Raw genomic sequence first — 26,552 nt, 5'->3', positions numbered from 1 at the left:
GGCCCCGAGCCTCACCACATGGAACCATCGACAAACTTGGGCGTTCTTTCGACACCAAGCGTTCGCGATTTGGCTATCCATACGGTGATTGAGGGCAACGGAATCCAGCGATATCGTCCAACGCCGCTAGATCGGCCCGAGGAGAGTAAAATGATGTCCATGATTGACCCTCGCCGTTCTGGCTCTTTCCCGGATAGGGCACTAGCGATGTTTTTGGCCACGCAGGTTGCCTAGCACATTATTAGCTTCCTATAAAAAGAGACACACTCCGGAGGACCAAGGAGAAGAAGGGCTATACGTGCCTGCGCCTCTGTCATGAGGTATCCGGCGCTGGGCTTGCCCACAACATCACCCGCGGCCCAGACATTCTCCACGCCCGTGACGCGCATGTACTCGTCCGCCTTGACGAGCTTCTTGTCATCCAGCAGCTCGCCAGGGACGAACTCGGAATTCGGCGCCAGCCCCACCGTCGGCAGGTACAGGTCCGTGACCATGGTCTCCCCGTTGGACAACTCAACCTGCGTCCTGCCGTCCGCCAGCTGCTTCGTGCCCTGGGCCCGGACGCCCTTGCGAACCACCACGCCCATCGACGTCAGCGCCTTCTCCATGGCCGGCGCCGTCGCGTCGCCGCCCACGAGCGCGTCGCTGCCGGACAGCAGGACGACCTGCTTGTCCGGGAACTCGTAGCGAATCTCGCCGCAGACCTCGACGCCCGTGGCGCCGGCGCCGACGACGGCAATGTGCGCCGCGGCCTGCACGCGCGCGGCCGTGTCGTGGATGCTCGCGACGGCGTCGGCGTGCGAGTCGCCGGCCTTCCAGGGCATGCCCGGCACGACGGAGCGCGAGCCGGTGGCGATGACGAGGTGGTCGTAGGCCACAGTGCGTGTGGTGGCGGTGGCGGTGGTCAGCTCGACCTGCACGGAGCGGGCTGCGGTGTCGATGGACGTGGCCGTGCCGACGATGAATTCGGCGGCGGCGGGGTGCTCGGCCGTGTTGTACTGCTCGAGGCCGGGGCCGATGGGCTGCAGCAGCTCCTCATCTTGGAGGATGTTGGGGATGATGGCTCGGACGGCGGCCACGTTCCAGTAGAAATGGCTGTTCTGAGAAGATTGTTAGCCAGAAGCGCGGGAGCTGGAGATTTGGCCACTGACCTGGGACACAAGGATGACCTTGAGGTCCGGCTGGTTGGGCAGGGTGTGTTTGAGCAGTCGGTGGGCGACGCCGAGGCCGCCGATTGAGCCCCCCAATACTACGATTGTCTTGCCAGTCATGGTGGTGCTCTTACAGAATCACGTAGGACGATGAAATGATGTTGAAATTGAGGGAGTGGTCATGGGTGAAACAATCTTTGCGGCATGCATGCAATGTACTGCAGCCTAGCGGTATGAGCCGAGAGTCTCCGATCGGCCTTGTTATCGCCGGTGTGTACGAGTGATCAGACTGCTGCATAGTACAAAATGGTGAAAATTCGACAGTTTACTTGTTTCTTTCCACATGACATGTACCAAGCCTTTTTGATGATGCAATACAAGACCCAGCACTCAATGATGGTGAGCCGAAAGCAGCTAGCTATTAGATCATGACCGTATACTTACAGCGGGCTGTGGCTCGGCTGTGGCGCAGGCTATTTCGCACGAATGCATTTTGTGGTTTCAGGATGATTTCTCCATTGACGCTAGTAACTCTGTCGTGGCTTCTCAACAAAACACCAACAGAGGTAATGATTAGTCGCTCGATTTCCAAGATAGACTGGCTGGGGCTGTGTGGTGAGGTCATGTGAAGACGGCGTCCTGCCGCCAACGAACTACACTAGCATGACATCAGATGGTGAGGATCTGGCAAGGATCGCGACCACAAAGCATCAAAATCTCTGATCAGGTCAAAAATGCAAAAGAAATAAAGACAGGTAGCTCTAAAGACCACAAGAAGAGGATTTAAATCAAGCAAATGTTTAGTAAAACCAGGCCGCCGCGCCGCACAGCCGCGAACATGACACTGCCCCTACTTACCACCGCAGCCCCGCAGCTAGCCACTCTCCCCCCTCCGCCTTTCTGACACCCACGAACCCCTCCAGCAGCTCCCCCTCTCCAAAACAACTCCAATCCTCCGCAACTTTACCACTTCTAAATACATCTCTCACCAAACCACCGAAATTCATCCATCATGTCTGCCGCTTTCAAGAAGGCCACCGAAGACTCCAAGAAGATCGTCAACGATCCCAGCAACGATGAGCTCCTCGAGCTCTACGGTTCGTCAATAAACACTTCCAAGCTTCTGCCCCTCCCCCCGCCTCTTCTTGCTAGCCACGACTCAAGTAGAAGGCGGTCAGAAGGCTCGCGTTGCATAATACAGAGAAGCTAACATGTGGACTCTTTAGCCCTCTACAAGGTCGGCAACGGCGAGGACATCGCCAGCGCCCCCTCCCCCGGCATGTTCGACCTGAAGGCAAGTCCCCTTACCCCTCACCCCCGCCCCGGCACGCGCGCGACTCGAGCTTTCGTTCTCTCTGTCAACGACGGCATGAAGGGTGCAAATACGGGGTGGTGAAGGCAATCACTGCCCGAGATGCTATACTGGCCAGCGAGCGGTGCCTGGCAAAAACAAGACTAATGAAGAACGGTGTGCTAACGTGAGTGCTAAAACACAGGGCAAGGCCAAGAAGAACGCCTGGCAAAAGGTCGTCGACGAGGGCATCTCGGCCGACGCCGCCCAGGAGCGCTACGTCGCTCTCGTCGAGCAGCTCAAGGCCAAGCACGGCTTTGACGAGAACAAGGTTCCTGCATCTGTTGGCAAATAAACGTTGCGCGCGACAAGTCTGAACGAGACGATGATGTGAAAAAAACATTGAAGTGAGAAATCGCGACAAAGTTGTCAGCAAGAATGGACAAAGACCGGACATGGGTGCAATGTATATTTATGCTGGGGCCATGGAAATATCAATAGAATGTTTCATTTTCTTCTTCTTCGACTGACGAATTCAATTGTGCCATACATTGTGAAAAATGACAGCTGGTTAATCAATGTCAGGATGGTGATTCTGGTTCTCTTCGCGTGCTCGAGCCCTGATGCTTGAACCGCAGCGGGTTGTGAACGTTCGCCCGTGGCATCTCAAGACAATTGACACTGGGCCAAGAGGAAATGAGCAATACACGTCACGAAGAAGTGCCGTACCAAGTTTGGCCACAAGTAATTGGTCTGCGTCTTTCTTGTGCTAGGCTTCCGTAGCCCACTCGTCCAAGACAGAGCCCCCGAGCGAAAATTTGTGACGGCAGCTGGCGGGAGGCTTGGAGAGGCTGTAACCTCCCAGTCATATGGATGGAGTTGGCTCGTCCCGAAGAGGAAGTTGAATGTGTCTCGTGTCGTACCGTAAAACAGGAATCTTACCTCACGTTTTTTTGGATGGATGTAGGTTTCCGCTTTTCTGCCGAGGTCGTACAGAAACCCAGTTCCCAAGTATCCGAGCAAGTACAGAAGAGCCGCCGAGTGCAAATGTGTTTTTCCAGGATTATTCCTTTTAATATCTGGTGACTATCTATTCAGCCCTTTTCCATCAGTTTCATGGCCTCGGTGGCGTTTCTGTCTTGGTTCGCCAGCCCGTCATTGAGCAGGCGAAATGGCAAGGTGAGACGGCACAATGAGCTGAGATTCCGGAGACGACGTACACCGCGCCTTCTTCTTCATCAGTGTGGTGGCTTCAAGGGGAAAAAGGTCACAATTGTTCTTCCGCTTACATAAGAAGCAGTGTCGATTCGTCTATATGTCTCGAATCCATGTCGCTTGTTTTGCGGTACCCGTGCCTTGTTGCCGTGACATCATTACCATTCTGTCCATCTCGGCATTTGTAGTAACGCGGGGATAGAAGTGTACACAAACACGAAAGGCTACTCTCAGAGGAGCACAGACGTTTCCAGCTAAACATCAGCGAAGCGACAAAGACCCCACGGAGATGGCAGCCGTGAGAGCCGCCGTCAAGACATTTCCAGATCGACCATGAGCAACGAGGTGCGAGCTAGCCGGAGCGAGACAAGGAAAGAGGGACAAGAAGATGCACGCCCGCAGCCGCGATCGATTTCATGCAACCCTGAATCGTGCATCGAGTATCCCCCAACACATCGGACAGTCATCAAGAAATTCAAGCTCGTGATGCAAAATCCGGAATGCAAAGTTATGGGGGAAAACATGTGTGTTGCGGCTCAAAGGCACCCGGAAGCGTTCTTCGGAGTACCGCCGAGAAGAATAACAAAAGAGAGCGGTTCTGGCATGCGGGAAGCTGGCGTGTGTGGGCTCGAGGAGGGGGGGCGTGTGTGCCGAATTAAGCTTTCCTGGTCATCCGGAGCTGGCGCCTCATAGATCGCGTAACATTCCAGTCACTCGTGTGCGTGTGGTGGCAGCGATCGTTTGTTTTGATCCAGATCTGCTCATGTGGATCAGTGGAGGTTTTGAACATGCCCAGAATAGGAAACGCGTCTACCCAAACAAAAAGAATCATGCTGTTGAGATTTTTAGATGGCCAGCTGTGTTGGTCGGTAGTTGGGGGGCAGAAGAAGCAGAGTCGCCGCTTGCGCGATTGGATCCTCGTCGGGAGTAGTCACTCACTCGGGCGCAGATACGACAGACAGTTCGAGTACGAAGTGAAAAAGAGGAGAGTGATTCGGGCATCATAGCCTCTAATTTTATTGTATTTTTTTGACTCGGGCAATATTGGGCAGTGTTATCATGCTCGTGTCATGTTCCCCATCCGGGGACGTGGAGCGAACCGGTGGCGAAGTAAATTGCCAGTATACTTTAAAGTTTGGGGGTCCGAACAGGGAACCGAGAGATCTTGTCATAAGGCTGGGATATGAGTCCCTGTCAAGTCACAGCGCTGGGTCACTTTGATTAAAGAAACAGAGTTTAAAAGCAACGTATGTCTTTGAGTAATATACGGATGCCGAGTGTCTAAAATCACACTCGACGCCTCCTCTCTACTAAATCTGCCTGTACATCTTCCAAAAATGCAACATCCTCCGATATTCGTCGAGAAAATAAAAAACTAGGGTAAAAAGGGGTTACACCAAACCGTGCAGCTCCGGTAAAAGAGTCGCTAAATAGAAGGGGAATCATCGCACTTGATAGAAAAGGGAAAACAACAAGCCAAAATCCAAGTAGGAGAAACGAAAAAACACCCCAGCACCAGGCCAACTCTTCGGCAGAGCCAGAGGTGAAAGACAAATGGCCACGCCCGCCGTGATTCAGCCGCGTTTTGTTGTCATGAAACTCGTAAACTCGTGGTTGCGCTGAGCACGCGACGTGCCGAAAACCACCAGGGGAAACAACGCCTCCACTTGTCGAGGAGCTCTTTTACTTTCCTTTATCGGGATTGTCGTTCCATTTACAGGAGAGCAATGGCACCGGCGGCAACGAGGAGCAGCGCGCTGAAGCTGGTGGCGGCGGCGGCGTTGGTGCCAGTGGGGACGACGGCAGGGCCGGTGTGGGAGCCGGTAGGGATGGGCACAACGGGGACGCTGACGGTGGTGTTGTGGCCGGGGTAGATGGGGTGGCCAGTGCCAGAGGCTGAAGCGCAGATGGTGGTGGTCAGGTCAAGCGTCTCGGTGACAACGACGGGCTTCTTAGTCGTGGTCGTGGTCGTAGTGGTGCTGTTCTTGGCGGGAGAGGGAGTGGCCGTGTGAGAAGGAGAGGGCGTAGGCGTAGGCGTGGGAGTAGGAGTAGGGGTGGGAGTGGCAGACTCGAGACCACCGGAGACGCTGTAGGCGGCGGCGCAAGCGGCGAGGTCCATGTCGTTGGGGCAGCACCAGGTCTGCGCCTTGTGGTCGTGGGTGCAGTAGTAGCCGTCGTCGCAAGAGTCTGTGTGGTTCTTGGTTAGCAAACAGCGGTTGACAGGTTTAAGATGCAACACGCGCGGTCCGGTGTTGGCCTGCTGTTGATTTTCGGGGTTTACATACTACCAGAGCCGTCCTGGCAGCAGTTCTGCTTGGCACCAGGGTTGTAGCAGTGGGAGACGCCGTCCTTGGAGGGGCACTCGGCGAAGCCAGTACCGCAGGCCTCGGCGCAGGTGTTGCCGGCGCCGCACTTGGTGGTCTCGGGGTTGTAGCCAGACGTGACGCGGCGCATGAGGCTCATGCCGGGCATGACGGCGAGACGGTAAGGCTGGGCCTCGGCGGCGGCGACAGCAGCCATGGTGGCAAAGGTGGCGATGGTGGTGAAGTGCATTTTGAAGGATGTTGGATTTTCCGTTTTTCTGTTTGAGACGCGAAGCGCAAAGAGCGTAAGAGTTGCAAAGCTAACACAGCCGAGTGAAAGTTTTATAAGGAGTGGAACGAGTATTGAAGAATACTCTGATTTTTTGGTCTGAAGAGACGCGAAAAGGCTGTGTAGCCGCTCAAAGGCGATATTGCTGGACGAACGAAGGTTTGGTGATGTGGGATGGAAGAGGAGGAGGAGGCGAAGCAAACGGGCGGGTGAGATGTGTATATGGGTGTTTCGGGGGGCGGGAGATTGAAAGGCTTGGGGGCGCCGCAGATTTGGGAGGGGGTGTGTGGGTGGTTCCTGGGCGCGGGTGTGAGCAGCGCAATTTCCCCTTTGTGTAGGTACTCGGTACTTAGACGTTGGTGGTGCCTGAGGGCCATCCCGGCGAGCCTCCATTTTTAGAGGGGCCGCCAGGGCCACATGTGAGCACTGGCCCCACGGCGCCCGTACTAAACGGGAAGACGGACGGGCGTCCTTTGTCAACCCTGGCGAGGGCAGCACGGAAGCATTCGAGTTTTGTCACGAAAGAAGCAGAACGGGTCAGCCTCGACGCTCAGGAGGTCTAGGGGAGTCTAGGGGCTCCGCAGGGTGGGCAGGAGCGCTGGAGGTACATGTTACAGCAGAATGGCTTGACAGGATACATAGGTACAGTACCACCCAGTGCTGGTGAGCAGCGTCACTCTGGTAGGTAGGTACTACAGCGGCCGGGCAAGCTTCTACAATGCTAATCTACTGTACCTGCAGATACCCACCAACCAGAATGAGCCAAGAGGGTTGAATTCGCTAAGTGTCTCGCGTGGTGCTCCCTTTGCAGGCAACGTCTCCTTCAGCTCTGTGATGAGTCTCTGGCCTCTTCGTTTTGGCGGATAGCTTGCTCTGCTCGATGACATCGAGGGTACCTTGAACGAGGCGGAAAAGCGTGCCGTTGCAGAGTTGCGCCAGGTACCAAACTAGAGAGGTGGCGATCCTACTTTTACGGCCGCTCATCTGTCATCATAGCCCGGTGACCGGCGGGCAAACTGCTTGATTCTCTCTGCACAAAAAAGTTGTAAAGCGTGATCGTGACTCGCTACGGAGCTTGCATAATTCGCGCAAGCTGGCAATACTTTGTGCCGGTTATGAAAATTCTTTTCTCCGTGTACCGGACCGCGTTTGTTACGGTGAGGCGGGACTTGTTCTTGGGCTCCTTTGTGTCGAGTGTGCGTTGTACCCATTGGCCTAGTCATGTATCACACCGCCAGGTCTGTCTTCTTTGTGCAACGGCACGAGCACAGTTGCCTATCGTCTCGTTGTCAATGTGTCTCCATCGTCTGCTGTCTTTGTGGTGCATGTGAGTACTGGTACAGCCGTTCAGCCCTTTTTTTGTTTATTTTTTGTTCTTTTCCTGTCCAAGAGGCCAGTGTGGGCCATGCTCATTTCCCGTGACCCGCCGGGCTTGCATAATCCACCGTGGCCATTGGACAGCGGCGGCCTTTTCGATGGGACTGGCCGGACGCTAGGCCTGTTCCTGAACTAGGCGAGCGTGAGCATGCAGCGGCCCCTGTTAGTGTCGTCAAGCCAACCAGTGGGCTGCACGTCTCTGGTACCTGCATTTGCTAACAAACCAGGCGAGGCAAAGGCAAGCAGGCCCCTACCAGTACTGGTAGCTCCTACTGATACCACTATCAGCACCACTACCAGTAGCCTGTCAGAATGTCTCTCTTCTTTGTTTGTTTGCCTGCCTCGAGGGCCCGGCTTTTTACCAGTAGGCCTCTTTCGACTTTCCCCGTCAGATGTCACTCTAATAACCAACCAACCATTCACTCATCTCGAAGAAATTGAGGGCGCCTCCGCTACCCAAAGAGAAATCAAATCGGCCACATCCCCGGGCCGCCCCAAAGCTTGGCCACAGAGCCAAGCCTGGCAACTGGTTGGCCCTTGGCCCTCTTTGCCAACTCATGCACGATCCACCACAGTTGGCCACGAGAATGCTGTACTGGACGCCTTGGTGTTGTACTTCTTGCCACAAGAACGCGGTACTTGACAAGTTGGACTCGTACTTTTTAGCGCCTGAAAAAAAGAAACCAATACCGTAAATAGCCTCGTCTGCCGATGACAGTTGACTACTGCCGGTGGCGGTATTAGCCGTGGCCGCTGCAGATTTTTCAACACCGCGCCCCAAGTCTCGTGCCCGTACTGTTCCTCCCCATTTCAACGCAGACGGTACTTGCGAGTAACAGACGGACTGGAGAACGGTTTGCCATGTTCTCTGGTTCACTGTTCGTTCCCACGCCCCATCGCCACACAAGGCTCAATCGCCGCCACTGGCTCACCTAATACTTACTACTTACTATTCTTGTCAACTCTCCTGTCGCGTGCCTCTCAACACCACACAAATCCTTAATTTACTACATAGTACCAGGCTCTCTCTTGCAAGTAGAGAAATGACATCTCATCCCCGCCGATTGACTACCACTACGGACCATTATCGTGGCGGCATTTACATTCGCGCATTGGTACCCAACTTGAAGCCCGTTTCGTTTCACATGCCCACGCGCACACACCTACCCGATACACTCTGCTGTCCCAAGTTTATGTGCCCCTCACTTTTAGCCACTCTCCATCTTTAGACTCAAAGGCCATCACCAAATCCACCGGGTTCGTGCATTGTCGAAGACGCCGAGCTTTTCTTGGCGGCTTTGCTGGTGCAGACGTTGTCGCGATTCTAGACCGCCGTAGTGTGCTCTACACTTGAGCCTAGAGCGAAGCCAGGCATCGACCAATTCGTCCCCGAGCCGCACCTAGTATTCAGGTAGCAGTACGTGCCTGAATAGTATTGCTTGAAAGAAGGCGAGTCTTTTTTCAGTTCTTGTTCTTCTTGCTTCCACGGGCTGCCTCATTGGGCAAAAGAGGCAGCTACTATTCGTTGTACATACCTTGTCCGAGTAACCGGTACATCTTTGACATGCAGCAGTCGGCCCATTGTCCGCCCAAGTTTACTGCTAGCCGAGCGGAATGCGCGACGACCCTCAGTGTCTCACATTGGCGGGAAAATCGCTCTTACCCGGTCGACTGCCGAAGCAAGGAGCAGTCGCGCCATTCATTCTTCTGTGACTCTTGTTTGTACATTGTCGAAAAAAAATTCTCGCAACCTGTCGTCCATGTACATTGCAGGCTGGCACGAGTACAACGTCGCGCACCCCCCCCCCCCCCCTCCACTACGAGTCATCCCAACGGGGATCGTGGTTATCGTCGGTGAGGAGAAGTTTGCGCGAAAATTCTGTAAAGACTTTTCCTCCTGCGAAAAGTTTCGACTGGTTTTCTCTATTCCCGGTGGTACTAGACAGAGACAAATGGCTTGAGACAGCGACCGTGGGCGCCATGGGGCTATCCCTCAGACCGGCCTGTTGGATGAGGCACGACGCAAAGTGAGAAAACGCTATGAAACATGCGCAGCGGTCATGGCAGCTTTCTCGAAACAGCCTCGATCGAGGATACACTGGTTACAAAGCTTCAAATGTCCTCTCGATCCGAAGGCCAGGGCCCTGGCTGATCTAGTAAATGATGCACCGAGAGGCAGTATGTGTCGGCATTTGGAGCAGAGGGCTCATTAAATCCATGCCGTACCTAGATGGAAGAACAAACCGTCTTTGGGTGAGTATTGCCAGTACTCCGTAGTTTGCCCTTTTTGAACCCTAGTTACCCTTTCTATTGTCCCGACTCGTGGCTTGTCTCACTGTCCCTGGGATCGCCACCTCAAACCAGATCCAATAGACACCACCCAAAAAGGGCGGTCACAATGGCCCCCTTCTGTGATCTCGTTTCCACGACAATTTTTGTTTAAAGTCTAGGGAAACAGGCCCCTTCACTTGCTTGCTTACCCTGGGGCCGCCATCGTGTTTGTAACGGGCCCCCCCTGTTCGCGGCCGCAGATTGGGCGGCCGCAAGCGCCCAGCAACTTTCAATTTCCCCACGATGCGCCGCCTCTCTTTGGGGGCGTGCGCTCTCACACCCTGCCGTTATTACAGCGTCGTATCGTTCCGATTCGGAGTGCGGTCCCCTTTCTTCACCTCAATAGCAAATTTACACTGGAAAAAGGAGACTCGAAATGGATCCATGAGGATGAGGAAGAGTGCTGACACTTTTAGCGTCATGGGGGCGGGCCATATCAGATCCCGCAGCATGCACGTCGAGATGTTCGCATTGCGGCGAGCAGAGCGCATGCCGTGTGCATACAACACCAGCCGCACTGCAAGCCTTGATGTCTATGCAGCATCACACGACAGTAACATGCTTGCCAACGTGGCCTGGAAGATATTTCGTACAAAAACTCCATTCAACATATTATCACTTGGCGCTCTATGCCGCCATTCTAACCATACTGAATCATACCACAACTCTACTTTTAAAAAGACAACCGTCACAACGATTCGAGCCAAATCCTCTTCTTGCCAGTCGGGTACCAAAGCTATTCTCCATCTTCGCCCCCCATCTTGGCAATCCACTTGTTCATGTGTGAATACTTGTCCTCAAACGTCCGCTGCAGACGCTCCCCGGCCTCGTACATGGGCTGGCCCGCCTTCCAGTACGTGAAGCAATTGTCGAAGATCTGCCGCACGTCGCCCGCAAACTCCTCGTCGTCCTTGTAGGCCTTGCGGTCCATCTTGCTCTTGATCGTCATCAGGTCCATCGGCCGCTTCACCTTGTCAAAGTAGTCGGGCACGCCGTCCTCGTCCGGCTCGACGGGATCGCGAAACGGGCCGACGAGGCGCGTCCAGAAGCCCGGCCCCGAGAGCATGCGCGTCAGCAGGTCGGCGCAAAAGTCCAGCTTGGACGCTGTGGAAAACGTGCGCCCCTCCAGGTAGGCCGCCCCGGACCGTCTCTTTTGCGGCTTGGGGAGCGGTGTTCGGTTCTTGGACGTGGGCGCAGAGTCTGAGCGAACAATGGTCGCTGGTTGAGTGGGAGCCGCGCTGACTCGTCTGTTCCTCTTCGCGCTAGCAAGAGCATCCTCATCGTCCGCGGCCTCCAGATAGTGTACATTTTTTCGCTGCGCTGCGCCCTGTGATCGATCGCCGAGGCTGTTGCGCTCAAACGAGCTCATGGCGACGACCAGCTCGCTCAATACCTCTTGTGGTAACGACTTGGCAAACTCGGCTCTCGCAGCCGACGATCTCATATACTCGGCTGTCCACGAGAGCAAAAGCGTCCTGATTGTCGAGCCTTCTGGGGCTTCTTTCCACACCTGCACCAGCAGCGGCGTGGAAGGTATGCGCGACGTAGCTTTCCTGCATTCGGTCATGGCGTCCAGAGCCCGATCGCACAAACCTTCAATCTCGAGCTTGTATCCCAAGTTCCACAAGTTGACCAGTGCTTCGTAGGACGGCGTCGCTCTCAGGTCGGCAATAACGTCCCCTGTAAAGAGAAAATGCTGCGCCAGTCCAAATACCTGCACCGACGTGTCGGGCAGCTTGACCACGTGCTCCAGCTTCTCCTCATCCTTGTGTTCGGCAAAGTATCTTCTGTAGTAGCCGCTTCGGTAGCACAGAAAGTCTTTTTGGAGTCCAAACGGCTGCTCATCGGGGCCGATGAGTAGTATTACAAAGGTCGGGTGCGGTTTCCTGGGCAGCATTAGCGCTAGCAATACCCAAGCCAGGATCTCGACAACTTACAGCCATGAAAACTCTGGAGCATCAATCGTCGACTTGACAGGTGCTGCGGCAGTGGCTGCCTTTGATTCCTGTGCTGGTACGGGTGCTGGTACGGGTGCTGGTTCGTGTGTTGGTTCATGTGCTGGTTCGGGCTCAGGAGCGGGAGCTGGAGCGGGAGCGGGAGCGGGCTGTGCTTCCGCGGGCTTGCTTTCCGCAGGGGCCACTTCGGCGACAATTACTGTGTCTTCCGACATTGAATATCCTACATGCCCCCCTTCAGTTAGCCTTCCAGGTCTTGTATGAGTTTTGTGAAAGGTACGGTCGTAGAACGCTCCCACCCTGCCCTCCAAAATACCAGCAAACGGATCACACGGCACAGCGGCCGCCACAGCTGCCTAGTAGTTCTTCACAGCCATGAGATACCTTGCAGGTGTAAAATGAGACTAAGTGTATTTTGCGGAGAGTAACAGATGAGTTTCGCACGTTTTGGGATGAAAAAGGATGAGTTTGGAGTATCTGGCGTGGATAACGTACCTTGGTCTACTCGCTTGCGGTTCGTTCTCAAGATCGGTCTGTCGTCAACGTCATTTACATAGCCATATCTGCTCCAATTGCAGCTGGTCTTTCTGTTTTGACTCTTTATAAGTAGCTAAGCCTCAAAATCGATGAAAATTTGGCAATTGGAACCGATTAAGTGATACAAATGATGACTGTTGCGATCTGGCAATGAGCCTGTTGTTGTGAGTGAGTGGCTCTCGGACAGAGCAAACGGAGGCGATTATGTAAGCACACAAAAACTATAGGGTAGCCATGCACGACGACTTTGCATTTACGTCTTGACACCAACAAAACCCCTTGGGAGTCATTCCCTCTCTTACAAATGTTAAGAGTGGCATTTTGAGCGATTAGTCGGGAGGTGATGGGGGAAGGGGCGGGGGCGGTTTACGAGATTGTGGCTTGTTGAGCATGTTTAATGGCCATTTGATCACATGTCCAGCGTCAACTTCGGCGTTTTCGCACTCGGTGATGTCGACTAAACAGCTCGGTGTGTTGCACCACCATGTCTTCGTTCGCGTGTTCCTAGCTCAAATAATTTTGTTCTTTACTACTAATGAAGTGAGCCTACTACTCGTTTCCTGTACTCTGTCAGGCGGTATCCCACTCAACCACTTTACTGTGCTTCGTAGCTTGCTTAGGGGTTCCGGTGCATCGCCAGCCAATTTCAAACATGGCTTCACCCGAGCTATACTATTCCTTGGCCCCCCCTTTGATCAGCAGCGTGCGAAGGGGCGCTAGTGCTGTACCAGCCAGTCCAAATGCCGTCTTACCCTTATTGTCCCTGTGATTGATGTCTACCTTGCCGTTTTCCATGAGTGCTACAATCACTTCACCGGCGCGTTTCTGGAACTCGGGTTGATTGAGCCGGGTGTTAGTGAACACTTGATGTAGCGCCGTCCGTCCATTCTCTGCAAGTGCCATCGGGTTCACGCCACGCTCCAGGAGAAACTTTACCGCACCGGGGTTGAGTACACTGGCTGCATCGTGCAGCGGCGTCCAGCCCGACTTCCAAGGGCCCGCAACTGGAACACTGAACTTGGCCCTGCGGAGAAGAAACTCAAGATTATCTGTGTTCGAGGGTAAGCGACTCGCTATGTGCACCGCGGTTCTGCGTCGCATCGTCGCGGCATGACCATACTCAGCCAACGGATCTGCCCCATATACAGCAAGTGGCTGCACATGCTCCTTCCTTTGATATATGCAAGCCAGATGCAAAGGGGTGAGGCCTTGGTGCGTTCCTGCGTTGATGTCCGCACCCCTCTCTAGCAAAGCTATAATCACCACATGGCCACTGTATCCGTAGTCCGCACAACAGACCTCATGCAACGCAGTTGAACCATCAGGTTTGACAGAAGTAACGTCTCCTCCATACTTTAGTAGCGTGCATACTAGCTTTTCGTCTTTTTGACGGCTGTTTCGAGAAATGCAGTGGTGCCACCGATTTCAGCCGCATTGGGGTCAGCTCCATGTTGAAGTAGAAGAGCCGCAACCCTAGGAGAATTCCGCTGGGCTGCCTGGCATAGGAGGCTGACGCCCGTCGTGGTCATCTGATGAGGATTGGCAGCCTTTTCCAGCAACATTTTGACAATCAGCGGATGGCCGTTGCACGCATACTCAAGTGGCGTAGCCCCGGTTTGATGTCTCGCCAGCGGATCAGCCCCATGCTCAATCAGTCTTTTAGCGATACCGGTATGGCCAGCTTGACAGGCCTCGTGAAGCGGTGTCCAGCCAGTGCTCAATATCGAATGCGAAGGTGGAACTATACGAAGTAACGTCTGGACTGATAACTCCCAGCGATTAGCGCATGCGGCATGGACAGGTGTCTTGCCGTTGTTGGCACGGAGTAACGGGTCAGCCCCATGGTCCAAGAGCACTTGAACAACCTTGGTCCTGCCGGTTTTGCAAGCGTGATGGAGCGCTGTTTCGCCTGCATTTGTAACCGCGAGAAAATTACCCCGTCTTTTCAGTAGCTCTACTGTCAGAGCTTCATCGTTGCTCTCAGCAGCATAGAAAAGGGCCGAACAGCCATCCGTGGTAGCGATGTTGACATCTGCGCCAGCCTGCAGCAAGGCGGTTATCGTGGCCTTTCGCTGCTTCTGTATGGCGCAAATAAGAGGCGTCGCACCATCGAGTCTTTGGCTGTTGATATCGACGTGGTCCTGCTTCAACAATGTGTTGACAATATCAGTGCGACCAAAAGTGGCCGCTGAATGAAGCCAGGTGCTTCCGTCTGTTTCTGTTGTGCTCAATTCTGCTCTGTCGAGCTTCAGTAGGGTTTTGATCATACCAGTAAACGCATGCTGGCATGCGAGGCGAAATAATATACCCATGTGAGCTTTCACTTTGTCTGACGCCATGAAAACTTCCGCCACTGACCTATGTCCCTGTTGCAGAGCGCGCGCGACAGGTTGGATGCCCGCGTTGTCGGCCAGATTGGGGTCAACTTTCGGCGTCGCAAGTAAAAAACGACCGATTAGTTCGTTTCCGTCTTCGACTGCGAAGAATATCGCAGTTCGTCCGTCTCTATCCACTGCATTGACGTCAACTCTTTCATAGTTCAGCAACAGTTCCACAGCATATGAGTTGGCGGCTGCGCCCTTGACTGCCCACATAAATGGTGTACGACCGTCGCGGTCGACCTTGTTTGGATCAATTTTTGGAGATCTGAGTAGAATTGGAATCAGGTCTACCCTCATTCTCTCTATCGCAACGATTAGAGGAGTTGAAAGCATAGAAGAAAAAGCGTCTGGTTGTTTCATCGAGGCCAAGAGGTAACAGACGACTTGAGCACTTGCTCGGTAGACCGCGATACTAAGTAATTTACAGCCGTTCTGGAGATAAAGCCCGGAGTCGATATCTATGTCCGTTGAAGCAATTAACAGCTTTATCGACTCGAGTTGATTGTGTCCAATGGCGGCAACTAACGGGGCACCTCCAGGCCCAATACCCGCATATGCACCCGCCTTCATCAGCAGAGATGCAATGTCCAGCCTGCCTATCATGACCGCCAAAGCAAGACAACTGTTCTGGGGAGTGATATCTTTCAGTGCAGTAGATCGATATATGTCGTCTGAAAAATTGTCTGGATGCGGATTGTGAGCCTTCCGCGTAGAGTTAGGGTCAGCCCCGGCTGCGAGAGCTTTCATGACGGTACTCACTACTCCGTAGCCAGCTGCCCATTGAAGGGCAGAGGAGTTTCTCTCACGCGCATTTCGTACGTAGAGAGAGTGTTCCAGCGAGTGATGGAAGCGGCGGCATGTCTGCGTGAGCGCGCGTTGAGGCCAGCGTCGGAAAGGAAGTCCAACAACACCAGCAGTATCTCGTTAGGCAGCTGGGTAAACGAGGCGACAGGCATTGTGGATATGAAAGAGGATAACTATATGTGAGAAAAGATGTGATTAGATTCTGCTGGAAGATGGAGGGAAAATATGTCGGAGATTGGACCGAGAGATGGCCGGAGGATGTTGCCCAGTCTTATACAGCTGTGCAGACGATGTTGTTCTATTCAGAGCTACACAATTCATGGAAGGTTGCGCAAAATCATTCATGATTGGCATTGAACGCGTTCAAGCTGATGCTGCATAGCCTCAGAGTCTGCCTGGTGTTCGCAGCTATTGACGCCGAAGGAGCAAGCAAACGCAGCCACGCTGAGTACAAAGTTTCACAAGTGCGTAACGCCACATACACAGGAACTGAATGAGGCGCATTGAATCTATTGGATATCATTCACTGGAGCTTGCCGTCTGCTATACAAAAATGTTCTCGGTTTAACGTCACTTACTTCGTAAGCACGCGGACATCATGCGCGGAGCTTTATGGTGAGGCATGTATAGCAACTGGACCAGCTCAAATGTCCCATGCCAAGAGTTATGAAACCCGCGTTACGTCGAAATGTGACTTTTGTTACCAATCAGTTACTATTCGTATGTTTCCTCTCTGAGCTGTCATGTGCACGGCTTCGGAACATGCCATTTTGACGGGACAGGTGAATGGGCCGGTCATACTCAGTGACGTGGTCTTCACGCCACATGGAAATTCTATCAAAATATGCAGTGATTACTAAGTGATACACATTGAGCACCCAAATTTTGCTTTTTTAGCTCTTCGCAGATGACAGTCTGCAATGTTGCACCTGCTTGCACAGCTGGAGCGCTCCTATGACTCTCGCTGGGCGTCTCCTGCGCAGTGGCTCAGTGTTATTAGTGTACTGGGGTAAGATTCATTAGTCTGTAGGTACAAACAACATTAAATTTCTGCGTGCTACAAATGAAAAACGGTTGTCGAGGTCATGATGCAATGATGTGGCTGTGAAGCACTGAATTATTACTGCAGTGACCATTGTGCCCCTATACTAAGAGCGTTGACGAGTCCTTTGGCTGAACCGACCTCGCGCCCATCCTGAGATACGAAAGGGACCAAAAAGAAAGGCTAATAAAATGTTGTAGATTTATTAAGAGTCACTTTGTTTTGCAAGTCAGTAGACAAGGCACCTTGGCATTGGCTCGTTTCATCTCCTGATCCCCGGAGCTGTGAGAAGTACTACAGAGATATGCATTGAACATCTCTTCTGTCTTGGGTTGATGCAATGATATGGAATCTTCTGAAACAAAAAGAACGGCCGAAGAGGCTGGGCTGCTGCCTGTCCCGCGTTTGCTCCGACAGCGCCCGCAGTCCTCGTCAGCAAGCACATCCATGTAATTAGTGAGACAGATCCCAGCCCGTTCACTCGTCACCTTTGCGATAATAATCTAGCAGGGAGACTACTCTTGCAACTGCCCATTCAGAGTAGCGGCGGGGCAGTGTGGCAAAAAAAAAATAGCCCGTGATGATCGAGGCTTGCGTTGCATTTGCTGCCTCTGTGTGTGGTGCAGTGCGCCTTACTAGCAGGCAACCAGGCCCGAGTCCGGGGACAGATCTGGATGAGCTGATTAGAGCTTCTTGGCACGAAAACACGTGCCCTGAGGTTGATGCAGGTTAGCGGTGATCGTCAATGCATGAAGCCAGCCAGCCAGCCAGCGGTGACTGGGATAGCCGACGGAGGTGTTTGTGCTCTGGGACAGGTTATTTGACCAGGTTATAGTGCGAACCAGAAAAAACAAACCGACTCTAATTGAAAGATACAGTTTGTAAGAAGTATGCGAACGGTTCCTTTGATCCAATTCCTTCTTTTTTTAGAAACAGTTCGCATCAGTGCACGGCAGTGGCGCAACCATTGCAAATTACAAGAAGCCACCCTGATCTTGTCAGTTATCACACTCTATGAAGATATTGGCGGTCGAATATGAAATGGCGTTTGATTGGGTCCTAATTTAAGGTCATACCACCTAACTAGTGGTACAGTTCGCTATGGCAGTGTGGACCGTCTTCCCAACGAACCTGCCGTGCGCTCATATATAAACATCGAGTCCAAGATGAAGCGCCTATGCAATTAATATAATTGCAAAGATGATTGCAAGATATACAAAGTAAATTTCACTAGTGTGGTGATAGTCTTACCTTGAATGCTTGTCGCCGTGGCCGTCCGCGGAAACGAGATGAGGATGCTGGCTCAATTCCAATTCACTCGCCCAGCAACCCAACGGCCAAAGAATTCATTGACGTATCTTGCCAGCCTGTCTCTGCCGAGGGAAGCCCATATTCTAGAGGTAGTTTTGACATCGATAGATCCATTTCTTTGGCCATTGTAATTCCAGTCAATAATTTTCTTGCCGGTGTTAATAGACTCTGCGACCCCATCCGGTGTGATCGTCCTTTTCACGATGGCGCAGGGGGCGGCAAGAGTGGTAACAAGCATGGTAATGATGATCAAAACAGTTCGCATAATGAATTGTTCGGTAGTAGAAAGAATTACCGCAAGACTGCTTCAATTAGGAGTTGAAAAGATCATTGACTTCTGCGAGCTGGAGGGACCCCAAGATTCTTAAATGCTTCCACAATGCCGTCTCAGCCACAGTGAGAGTGGCATGATGCAGTAGAAACACCCTGGCGCCACGATATGTCGAGTATGTCGTCGTTTGACCCGGCACTTGTCATCTTGTTTGTCATGAAGCATGGGTGCGACTGGTGTTGGAGACTGAAGCAGACTTGGAGCAAACATTGAATTACGTCCAAAGTCAATGATGCGTAATGACTTTGCAATACTAGAGGATTATATTCTGGCTTAGTGCTGATGCAGTCGGGAACTTTGTCAATTTCCTGTATTTTAACTACGTTGATATTAACGTTGACTAGATGTTTCTGCTTGTTGATATGACCGCTTCATGATATCCAAGAGTATATCTGGATTGAGCAATATCAGATCTAGTTTTTTGAGTGCGAATTTTGCCTGGATGTAATATAATCCGTTGCCGACTGACTCACCTTGCCATGCCATCGCCACGCTCGTCTTGCGCCCGTTGAAGGTGGCGCTTTTAGCGGTGAGACCTCTTCACACGGCGACAATTAGAGCCGATTACCAAATGCTAGTTTGGATAGACTGTGATAAACTCCCTTTCCTACTTGTTGTAAGGGAACTGCCACTACGAACGTCATTTCGAGATCTACGCGCGGGGCGTTCCGTATGATCTTCTCAGTGGCTTGCCATTCTCAGAACTGCCACGTGCAAGCGCGTGTGGTGGGCGAACCAGCACCTTTTAACCCAGGAGCAAAGCGAATCAATGCTCAAGCCATGTATAAATTTGACAGAAAAGAGTAGGAGCTATGGTTTTTAACAAAGACTTTGTCGCTACGTCCAGCCCGCGGTTGATGCTCATCTTCGCTGATTGCGGTCCTCTGGAGTCTAACAGACTGGGCCAGCTGCGAATCGATGGCAGGCTCATGTAAGCTACAGCATTTTATATAAAGAAACAACTTGACTAAATTTTCAGTAGAAAGGTCAAGCAGGTAAATATCTTACTGAGGTCGAATCCACCCCAGCTAGACTGGCCATACTTGATCAGTGTTGATTGGGCGCGTGCCACAAGGCTGGCTAGCTTGTACTTAGAAACTTGCCCACGGGAACGCTGTCCGTTCAGTTACGGTTGCTCAAACTTTAATTTCCTGATAAACTTCCGTTTTTCACACTTCAACTCGACTTGACAAGTAAGAATGTTGCGAGCGACATTTTTGACGGCCTTGGTCTACTGGACTGCGCCGAGTGAGTACCCACGAGGCGACGAGCGAAAAGCTGCAGCCATCGACAGAGAGCGCTAGACAAAACGCCTATCATATTTTCGACGGCATTGTATTTACACCTGGCATCGTGCCCGCTGGCACGATGCTGTAGCACGGCAGTGGCCAGCAGCAGCCTCATCAACGGATTTGAATGGCTGGCCTTTGAAGTAGAACACTCCGAGGTATTCACAAAAGAATGCTGAGCTGGCCCCAAGCGGCAGCGGCAACAGTCCCGAACGGCGACAGTGCTCACGGGAAGCGAGAGTAGAAGCCCGTGGCTGGCCCTCTGACGCATGGCTGTGCTGCCAAGACAGGAAAGAAGCAACGATACGGCTGGCTGCACACATATCAATCAAAGCGCGATCTGAATGGACTGGTTCTGGATGTGGAGAGCGCTGCAGTCTCAGGCTCACAAGGTGCTGGGGCAGGTGGAGAAGATCCGTTGTACTTGCTGACTCTCGGCGTGGATGAACAAGATGACCACGATCTTGAGGAGAAGTACAACGCAAAGGAGGGTGCTTGACCGAGCTGATCTATACAAGCGCGCTCGAAAGGCTTGCAACGTGGCTACCGAGCTTGGCTTTGACGCATGGCCACAGAGACTGTTGTGGAAAGCATCTGCGACGTGTATTGTCGCATTTACACCATGCTCCTGGATGCAGTCCCGGCCCAAAGCACGGAGCCCTGCTGCGACGAAGAACGAGCGAAATGAGCAAAGAAGCTCGATAATGCGGTTGAAGATTCGAAGAAAATAATATGCCAGCTTGCGGAGAAATTAGACTGGGCGGACTGGCGCAAACCACGCCAGTGCCCAGTTGACGAGTTTCTCTACATGGCCATGTTTCCAATGGGAACCACCAACGACTACTGGAATCCGGGCTGTCGTTCGTCGTCAGACTTCAAAACTATTCGCGAGGTTTATTGATAGCACGTCTTCCAATATCTCAAATGACGAAAGCCAGAGGAGCAAGTGATGTGCGTTCGTGTTGCATCTTATCGTGCCACAATCAAGTCTTGCACCCTGCAATACCCTTGTACCAAGAAAAGTATGCCCAAATAAAAAACAAACTTATTTGTCTCGAAATAGCACAGCGATGCAATCCGCAAGACGTGCCCCAAAACGGTCAGCCTTGGGAAGGCCGCGTAACCACCATGCAAGCTAGTTGCGCGGGGGAAGAAGGCTCAGCCACTGGGGTGGGCGCTGGACGAATATTGATCAGACAAACGAAGCAAATCAGTGACGTGGGCTTGGCTGCAGAAAATAGTGTTACGTATGTCTGCTCGGATCTTGGCACGCGGGCCGCATTTTCCGAACCAAGACACAAAAACGGAGAGAACAATCTACGACGGGGAAACCGTCCTGTCGCAGGCTGATAGGCCGGCCGGCTTACACCGGTGCCTAGCTGGCGGGGGTGGCTTCGGATGCACCGTTTCGCCCAGTAAGGCGTTGACGAGGCAGCCCAGTTATAAACATTGGTCTCTGCCTTGCGCGCGAGGATGAAAATAGAAGCAGGCCCTACTTGGTGTTTTTTGGAGTCGTCATCTCGGACCAGCGACAGTTTCGTTGCTACTTATACCGCCCGTCCTTGCACCCACCTCGTGACAACACCCCAAATCAATGTGCCTCTGTTTCCGCCGCACGCCGTCGTTCAAATACCGACAGCTCAACTCGGTCGATACGCTCGATAACAGACCTCCGCAGGCTCGATTGAGCTCTAGACCATACACAATGGGCGTCTCGGTATCCGCCGCTCCTCCCACGCCGCCGCCGCGAAGCATCGACGCCGCCGCCGCTGGTGGTGTCCCCGAGACGTCGCCGTTTGCCCAGCAGCGCGAGCGCCTCGTCCTCGAGCTCCTCCCCTTCAAGGATGCCAGCAAGTTCCACGAGTGGCTGCGCAGCGGGCCGGTGCAAGGGTCGTGGCACGAGTTTCACCGCGACCTGCTCGCGCGCGTGCCGGCCGACCGACCGGAACCGGACAAGGCCAAGACGGCGCAGGCGACCAAGGAGGCCATCAACTCGCGGTCGCAAAAGTTCCTCGTCTACCATCCGGACAAGAGCGGCTGGTCGCCCGAGGACCACTACGTCCGCTTCATGACCATTGTGATTCTCGACTCGCTGCTGGCGAACCTGTGGTCCGACTCGGACTGGAAAAAGAGAAATATTGATATATGCAAGGCGGTGTACGAGGTCTTGTTCTTTCTAAGAGCATCGCATTATGTGAACCAGCAAGATCCACCGGGCTATTCGGATTGAGCATTTCTGCAGCATCATGCTTATCCTTTGTCAAATGTACTTAATATTCTCTCGGTACTCCGTTTCACTTTGCAGTTTCTGCGCTCGGCAGCTGATATTCCGGTGGAAATTGTCTTTCTTTGCCGCATTGAAGCCTTTGATTCATGATGCTATGTGATATGATGGTCGCTCTACGAGAGCGGTGGTATATGTAGAAACTTTTTTGTTCAGTAGGAAACCGGTCGTTCAATCGCCCTTCTTTTCTTCTTTTTTGTCCATTCTACATTCTGTGAATCTTCTCCTCATTCATATACTTTTCAAGGCCCGAGTTGAGGTGAGACCACCACTCAAACATGAAAGAGTTGCAGATGAGCTTGAACCAAGGGGTGAATTTGAGGCTGGGGTCCTCAAAGAGCTGCTTGAGGCGGTCGGGGCTGACGTATTGGGTAGCCTGGACCTCGTTTGGGCTAGGGTTCAGGTCGACGTTGGCCTTGATAAACAAAATGTAGTCAACTAGACGCCGTTGGTTAGCAGAGAAATCCAAGATGGAGAAAGCACGCGCGCGACTGGTACGTACTCTCGTGCTCGCCCCATTTTCCATCGCTGGGAGCCTTGTAGTGAATGCGGGTCAGGAAATGAAAGTTTTCCAAGGGCACCTGCTCCTTCTTGATGCCGAGCTCGTGGTCGAGCTTGCGCTGGGCCGCGCGCTTGACGCCCATGACGGCGTCGGGGAGGTTGGAGCCCGTTTCGCCGGGGATGCCCAGGGGGTGGGAGCAGCAGGTGTTTGTCCACATGTCGGGGAAGGTGATCTTCTCGGCGGCGCGCTGCTGGAGGAGCAGCTCGTTCCGGTCGTTGAAGAGGAAGACGGAAAAGGCGCGGTGCAGGAGACCCTTGTCGATGTTGGTCATGAGATGGCCTGGAAGGGGGGAACTGGTTAGCAAATGGGCGAGCATTGCAGGCGCAAGCCATCTGAAGCGATGCCCAGATCGAAGAGCGAGGCACGCGACAGAGTGTATCGAGGACAGGAGGGGTCGCAGCACGTACAAAGCTTCTTGCTAGCCTGGCCAATGGGCATGTCATTCTCGTCGAGGACGATGCAGACCTCGTCCATCAGGCGAATCTGCTCCTCGTCGTGACCGGACAGCGCCTCGGAGGTGGTGTCAATGTCCGGGAACAAGCGCAGAATGGTGTCGGCGGTGATGGGCTGGGTCGCCGTGGCGGTGGTGGTGGTTGTCGTCGTGGTAGACATGGTTGTCGGTGTGGACGAAGCAAAAGGCGGGGTGCAATGGGGGGTTCCGCAAAGCTGGAATGTTGTCGCTGGAGAGTGAGTCGTAGAGGGTATATGCGGAATTCAAGCAAATAGGAGCGACGAGGGAATGATGATCAAAAGGAGTCGCGTAGGGGCTTGCGACGGATATGGTGCGTTGAGGAGAGGAGAGTCAAAAAAAGATTTAGCGGTCGTCAAGTGGCGGTTTAATTAACGAGCGGCGGACCCCTCACCCGCGCCCACAATCCATCAGGTATTTGAAATGGCTAATTAGCTGCAAGTCTGCCCCTCTCCTCTTCAGCTTGCAGCCAGTTTCCTAACTACCACAACAGTGTCTGGCTCTGAAGATACTCGGTCACTCATTTCAACCACCGTGACACGGTTTACAAACCTGCCGTTCTCGGATTCGAGTTCGGGATTAGAAAAGTGAGGGACACTGTTTGCTGCCCCGCGCCGGTACAAGCCCCTCGAGTTCGGCCACATACCTTGAACGCCCCTGGTCAACGGTCTTTTTACCATCCACTCATTGAAAACACACCAGCTGCCTGCCTCAATATGCTAAATAAGGACTATTTATAATTTCATGAGCGGATCGGGCCAACAGGAGCAAAACTGCGAAACGGCGGGGTCAACAAACCCGGCGCCAAAGACTCCCCACAGAATGGCGATTCTCCATCACGCATGCCTGTCGCAATTCTGGCGACCTTGTTATCCGACTCCCGTATTTGGTCCGAATGAGAAGTGACTGCGAAAACTGTCCTTGACCGTGGGTATCTTAGTCAAGGTCTGCTCGGAATTATCTTCGTGGCCGCTGGATGCAGCAAAACCTCCCCTTCGATGTGCGCACGTCGCTTCGGATGCCAGTGGTACCCATGGTGGTGCGGTCTCATCGCGTTATATCCGTTCATTCTTGGTTGCTGTCTGCCTCCTCGGCCTCTTCAGCTCCCTCCGCTTCATCGTAGCTATGATATTCCTCCTCTGCTTCCTCTTCGTCCTCGCTTCGCCCCACGTCCTGTCCCAGGATGATGTCCTCGCTGCCCTGCCACTGTGGAGGCGGCGCTGGCAGAGAAGCTTCATCTTCTTCCGCCCACCCGTAGTCCTCATCTTCGCTGTCAGGCACCTCGAGCTCCGTCTGTCCAATTTTGCGCTTCTGCTGCGCCGCCGCTGCCATTTCCATTGGATGGCTCGCCTCGTAGTCGACATCCCGCACGCCCGTCTGCTCCAATTAGTTCAATGCTGAAAAAAAAGAACAGCTGAAGACGCGTTTCAGTGCCTCTGTAAGTTGGGCACTCACCGACTCAACTGTAAATGCTGAAGCGCTGTCGACTACGTCCAGCATAACACGACCGTCCAATTTTTGCACGCCCGCCAAAAAGACACTGTGTGGTTTTCTCTCATCCCACGACCAGTTCCTGAATAGAGCTATTCGCGTGGAAATGCCTTGCTCCCATACCGTTGCGGTTACGGCCGGGACGAGTGAAGCGCCGTGTTCCGACTGCATCTTGGTCGCACATTGGGACAGGATAACGACGGCGCAATTTCGAGTCGCAGCGAGCTTATTGAGGAGCGATATAATTGCCTGAAGAGCCTGCATTCGTTTGGCGGCTGGGGTAGAGCCTTTCCGGACCGGTTAGCGTACGGGTCAGCCGTGGACAGGTCGCGCGTACCTTGAGGCTGCTTTGTATTTTGTTTGCCAACATGCGATCGAGGCAGGGCCGCATTGATTAGAGCAGATACGCAGTTGATGACTATTAATGATGTGCCTGCTGGAATAGTTGTGCTAGATGGCCGCGATAGAAGCGCCAAGAAATGAGGGAGTGTAAAGCAAGAGTAGCGAGTGAAGCCATCTCCACTGGAAGCTTTCGTAGCGGAAGCTTCGTCCACAGTATCGCCTTCTTTTCCCAGCTGCATATTTTCCAAAGCAGCCGAGATTCTTGCAATCGGCGTCTTCTGGAAGCAATCTGTGACACTGGATAGTCAGTACCCGATGCGCCGACAGCGACTAGGTGAACGAGCTGTCACTGACCAATCCAGACCACACCATCCTTCTTGCTGAGAGTATTTGCGGCTAACTGAGTTCTGTAGACAGTCTAGTCAGTAAGTGCACCTGATTTTAGCGTGGCTAATTATACTCACCCGAGGGCTGTTCTTCCGCTGCCTGGAGGACCCCATATCTCCGTCACCTGCCCACGTTTGATGCCGCGAGGCTTTCCACTGCCATACATTTGCGACGACACGGAGAACGGCACCAGGAACTTATCTAGGGCCTTGATCCCCGTGGAGACGCAATTGGAGCCCTCATCCTCCAAGGCCGCGAGCGCCTGGGACGCTGAAACGGTCGGCAGGCGGTCTGTTTGCCGGTTAGTGATTATCTAATTTGAAGTGACCGGCTCGAGTAGCTGCCATCATACGGGTATTTGATATATCAAAGCTGGCTATATCACTGCCATGGATCGAATGGTAGTCCATTATTCGGCGACATGGCCTTGAATACGCGGTACACTCGGGCTATTGAAGATACGATCGGCCTTGTGCGTGCCAAATCGCGAACTTGTCGCGTAGATCACGTGATCGATTAAACCACCAAACGCTCGTCATTGATGACAGTGAATGACTACTTAGAATGTTCTGAAATGATCATGAGCAAAAGTGACTGGATAAGCTAGTCGAAAGTCATTCAACGTCGAAAACGCAGTGCTTGTTGCTCGTTGGCGGACATGTCGCACTCCATGCAAACGGATCGCTGCCTCGTATGGACCTCAATGTCACACCTCTCCCCGATGCTCCAGACTAACTCAGCCTGCTGCCTGCTACGAGAAAGCGACCGATGCCGTACGCTATTCTGTGCTAGGCGAGCTTGTTCTGCCCGATGTCTTTAACGAGCCATTACGCTTCGCTCCGTTCGGCCGGCCACCTTAGTACCAATCCCCCCACACCCAAACTCATCCGGATTAGAGTTGGTCTGGCGTTTGTATAAAGTCACTTTTCCAGCAACCCTCCACACGATGAGCAAGCCCGCAAAACTAGCGCCAGGACTGTACCGGTGATAGAGAAGATGCGGGGAAACAAACCTTGACAAACTATACTAGGAGCGTATGGGAAATTCTCCGGTTCTAGGCTGTAGCAGGCCTTTATCTGTCGAGACTAGACTAGAAACTGGAGTGTTGAGTACATGTATGCTAAACTGCGGTGTCAAAGTTTCCTGTAAAGACATGATGCGGATTTTTGTAAGCTGCAGATGATACGGGTTGCGCGTTCAAAGGCCGCGCGCGGCCGCGAGAGAATGCCAGAAACAAGGAACTACTTTCGGCATCCATTCCATGTTGAAGGCAGCGGTACCAAGCTTTCCGATGGATGGATGATACACCTACTGGGCCAACAAATACCCGAGTCTCGTCGGCTAGGACCTTTTAAATGGAGAAGCCGCTAATGTCACATCTCCGGGGTGCGCCGCTCGGTAGATGAGCAG

General features: G+C 53.0%; 9 protein-coding genes across 9 annotated transcripts; 3 read left to right on the top strand and 6 right to left on the bottom strand.

Annotated features, from left to right (window-relative positions):
• Window positions 1–11: 11 nt before the first annotated feature.
• LMH87_006646 (uncharacterized protein) lies at window positions 12–1,271 on the bottom strand (the record flags this gene model as incomplete). Its single annotated transcript, XM_056204566.1, has 3 exons — window positions 12–230; window positions 303–1,100; window positions 1,152–1,271. The coding sequence occupies 3 exons, from the start codon at window positions 1,269–1,271 to the stop codon at window positions 12–14; spliced, it is 1,137 nt and encodes a 378-aa protein (XP_056059911.1).
• Window positions 1,272–2,163: 892 nt separating this feature from the next.
• Window positions 2,164–2,797, top strand: LMH87_006645 (uncharacterized protein; the record flags this gene model as incomplete). The annotated part of the gene is made up of 3 exons (XM_056204565.1): window positions 2,164–2,248; window positions 2,378–2,445; window positions 2,648–2,797. The coding sequence occupies 3 exons, from the start codon at window positions 2,164–2,166 to the stop codon at window positions 2,795–2,797; spliced, it is 303 nt and encodes a 100-aa protein (XP_056059910.1).
• A 2,574-nt stretch (window positions 2,798–5,371) lies between these two features.
• On the bottom strand, window positions 5,372–6,210 carry LMH87_006644 (uncharacterized protein; the record flags this gene model as incomplete). The annotated part of the gene is made up of 2 exons (XM_056204564.1): window positions 5,372–5,844; window positions 5,943–6,210. The coding sequence occupies 2 exons, from the start codon at window positions 6,208–6,210 to the stop codon at window positions 5,372–5,374; spliced, it is 741 nt and encodes a 246-aa protein (XP_056059909.1).
• A 4,483-nt stretch (window positions 6,211–10,693) lies between these two features.
• On the bottom strand, window positions 10,694–12,127 carry LMH87_006643 (uncharacterized protein; the record flags this gene model as incomplete). Its single annotated transcript, XM_056204563.1, has 2 exons — window positions 10,694–11,843; window positions 11,895–12,127. The coding sequence occupies 2 exons, from the start codon at window positions 12,125–12,127 to the stop codon at window positions 10,694–10,696; spliced, it is 1,383 nt and encodes a 460-aa protein (XP_056059908.1).
• A 5,648-nt stretch (window positions 12,128–17,775) lies between these two features.
• On the bottom strand, window positions 17,776–18,225 carry LMH87_006642 (uncharacterized protein; the record flags this gene model as incomplete). Its single annotated transcript, XM_056204562.1, has 3 exons — window positions 17,776–17,851; window positions 17,928–17,974; window positions 18,031–18,225. The coding sequence occupies 3 exons, from the start codon at window positions 18,223–18,225 to the stop codon at window positions 17,776–17,778; spliced, it is 318 nt and encodes a 105-aa protein (XP_056059907.1).
• Window positions 18,226–19,130: 905 nt separating this feature from the next.
• On the top strand, window positions 19,131–20,106 carry LMH87_006641 (uncharacterized protein; the record flags this gene model as incomplete). The annotated part of the gene is made up of 3 exons (XM_056204560.1): window positions 19,131–19,249; window positions 19,301–19,313; window positions 19,852–20,106. The coding sequence occupies 3 exons, from the start codon at window positions 19,131–19,133 to the stop codon at window positions 20,104–20,106; spliced, it is 387 nt and encodes a 128-aa protein (XP_056059906.1).
• A 1,095-nt stretch (window positions 20,107–21,201) lies between these two features.
• LMH87_006640 (uncharacterized protein) lies at window positions 21,202–21,837 on the top strand (the record flags this gene model as incomplete). Its single annotated transcript, XM_056204559.1, has 1 exon — window positions 21,202–21,837. One exon carries the CDS (start codon window positions 21,202–21,204, stop codon window positions 21,835–21,837), a length of 636 nt encoding a protein of 211 aa, XP_056059905.1.
• Window positions 21,838–22,096: 259 nt separating this feature from the next.
• On the bottom strand, window positions 22,097–23,065 carry LMH87_006639 (uncharacterized protein; the record flags this gene model as incomplete). Its single annotated transcript, XM_056204558.1, has 3 exons — window positions 22,097–22,329; window positions 22,394–22,732; window positions 22,861–23,065. 3 exons carry the CDS (start codon window positions 23,063–23,065, stop codon window positions 22,097–22,099), a joined length of 777 nt encoding a protein of 258 aa, XP_056059904.1.
• Window positions 23,066–23,987: 922 nt separating this feature from the next.
• Window positions 23,988–25,552, bottom strand: LMH87_006638 (uncharacterized protein; the record flags this gene model as incomplete). Its single annotated transcript, XM_056204557.1, has 6 exons — window positions 23,988–24,299; window positions 24,378–24,700; window positions 24,751–25,044; window positions 25,110–25,162; window positions 25,220–25,433; window positions 25,495–25,552. The coding sequence occupies 6 exons, from the start codon at window positions 25,550–25,552 to the stop codon at window positions 23,988–23,990; spliced, it is 1,254 nt and encodes a 417-aa protein (XP_056059903.1).
• Between the last annotated feature and the right edge of the window lie 1,000 nt (window positions 25,553–26,552).

This window comes from Akanthomyces muscarius, chromosome 1 (genome assembly GCF_028009165.1).
Source record: "Akanthomyces muscarius strain Ve6 chromosome 1, whole genome shotgun sequence".
Lineage (NCBI taxonomy): Eukaryota > Fungi > Ascomycota > Sordariomycetes > Hypocreales > Cordycipitaceae > Akanthomyces > Akanthomyces muscarius.
This window is presented reverse-complemented; position numbering and strand designations above follow the sequence as displayed.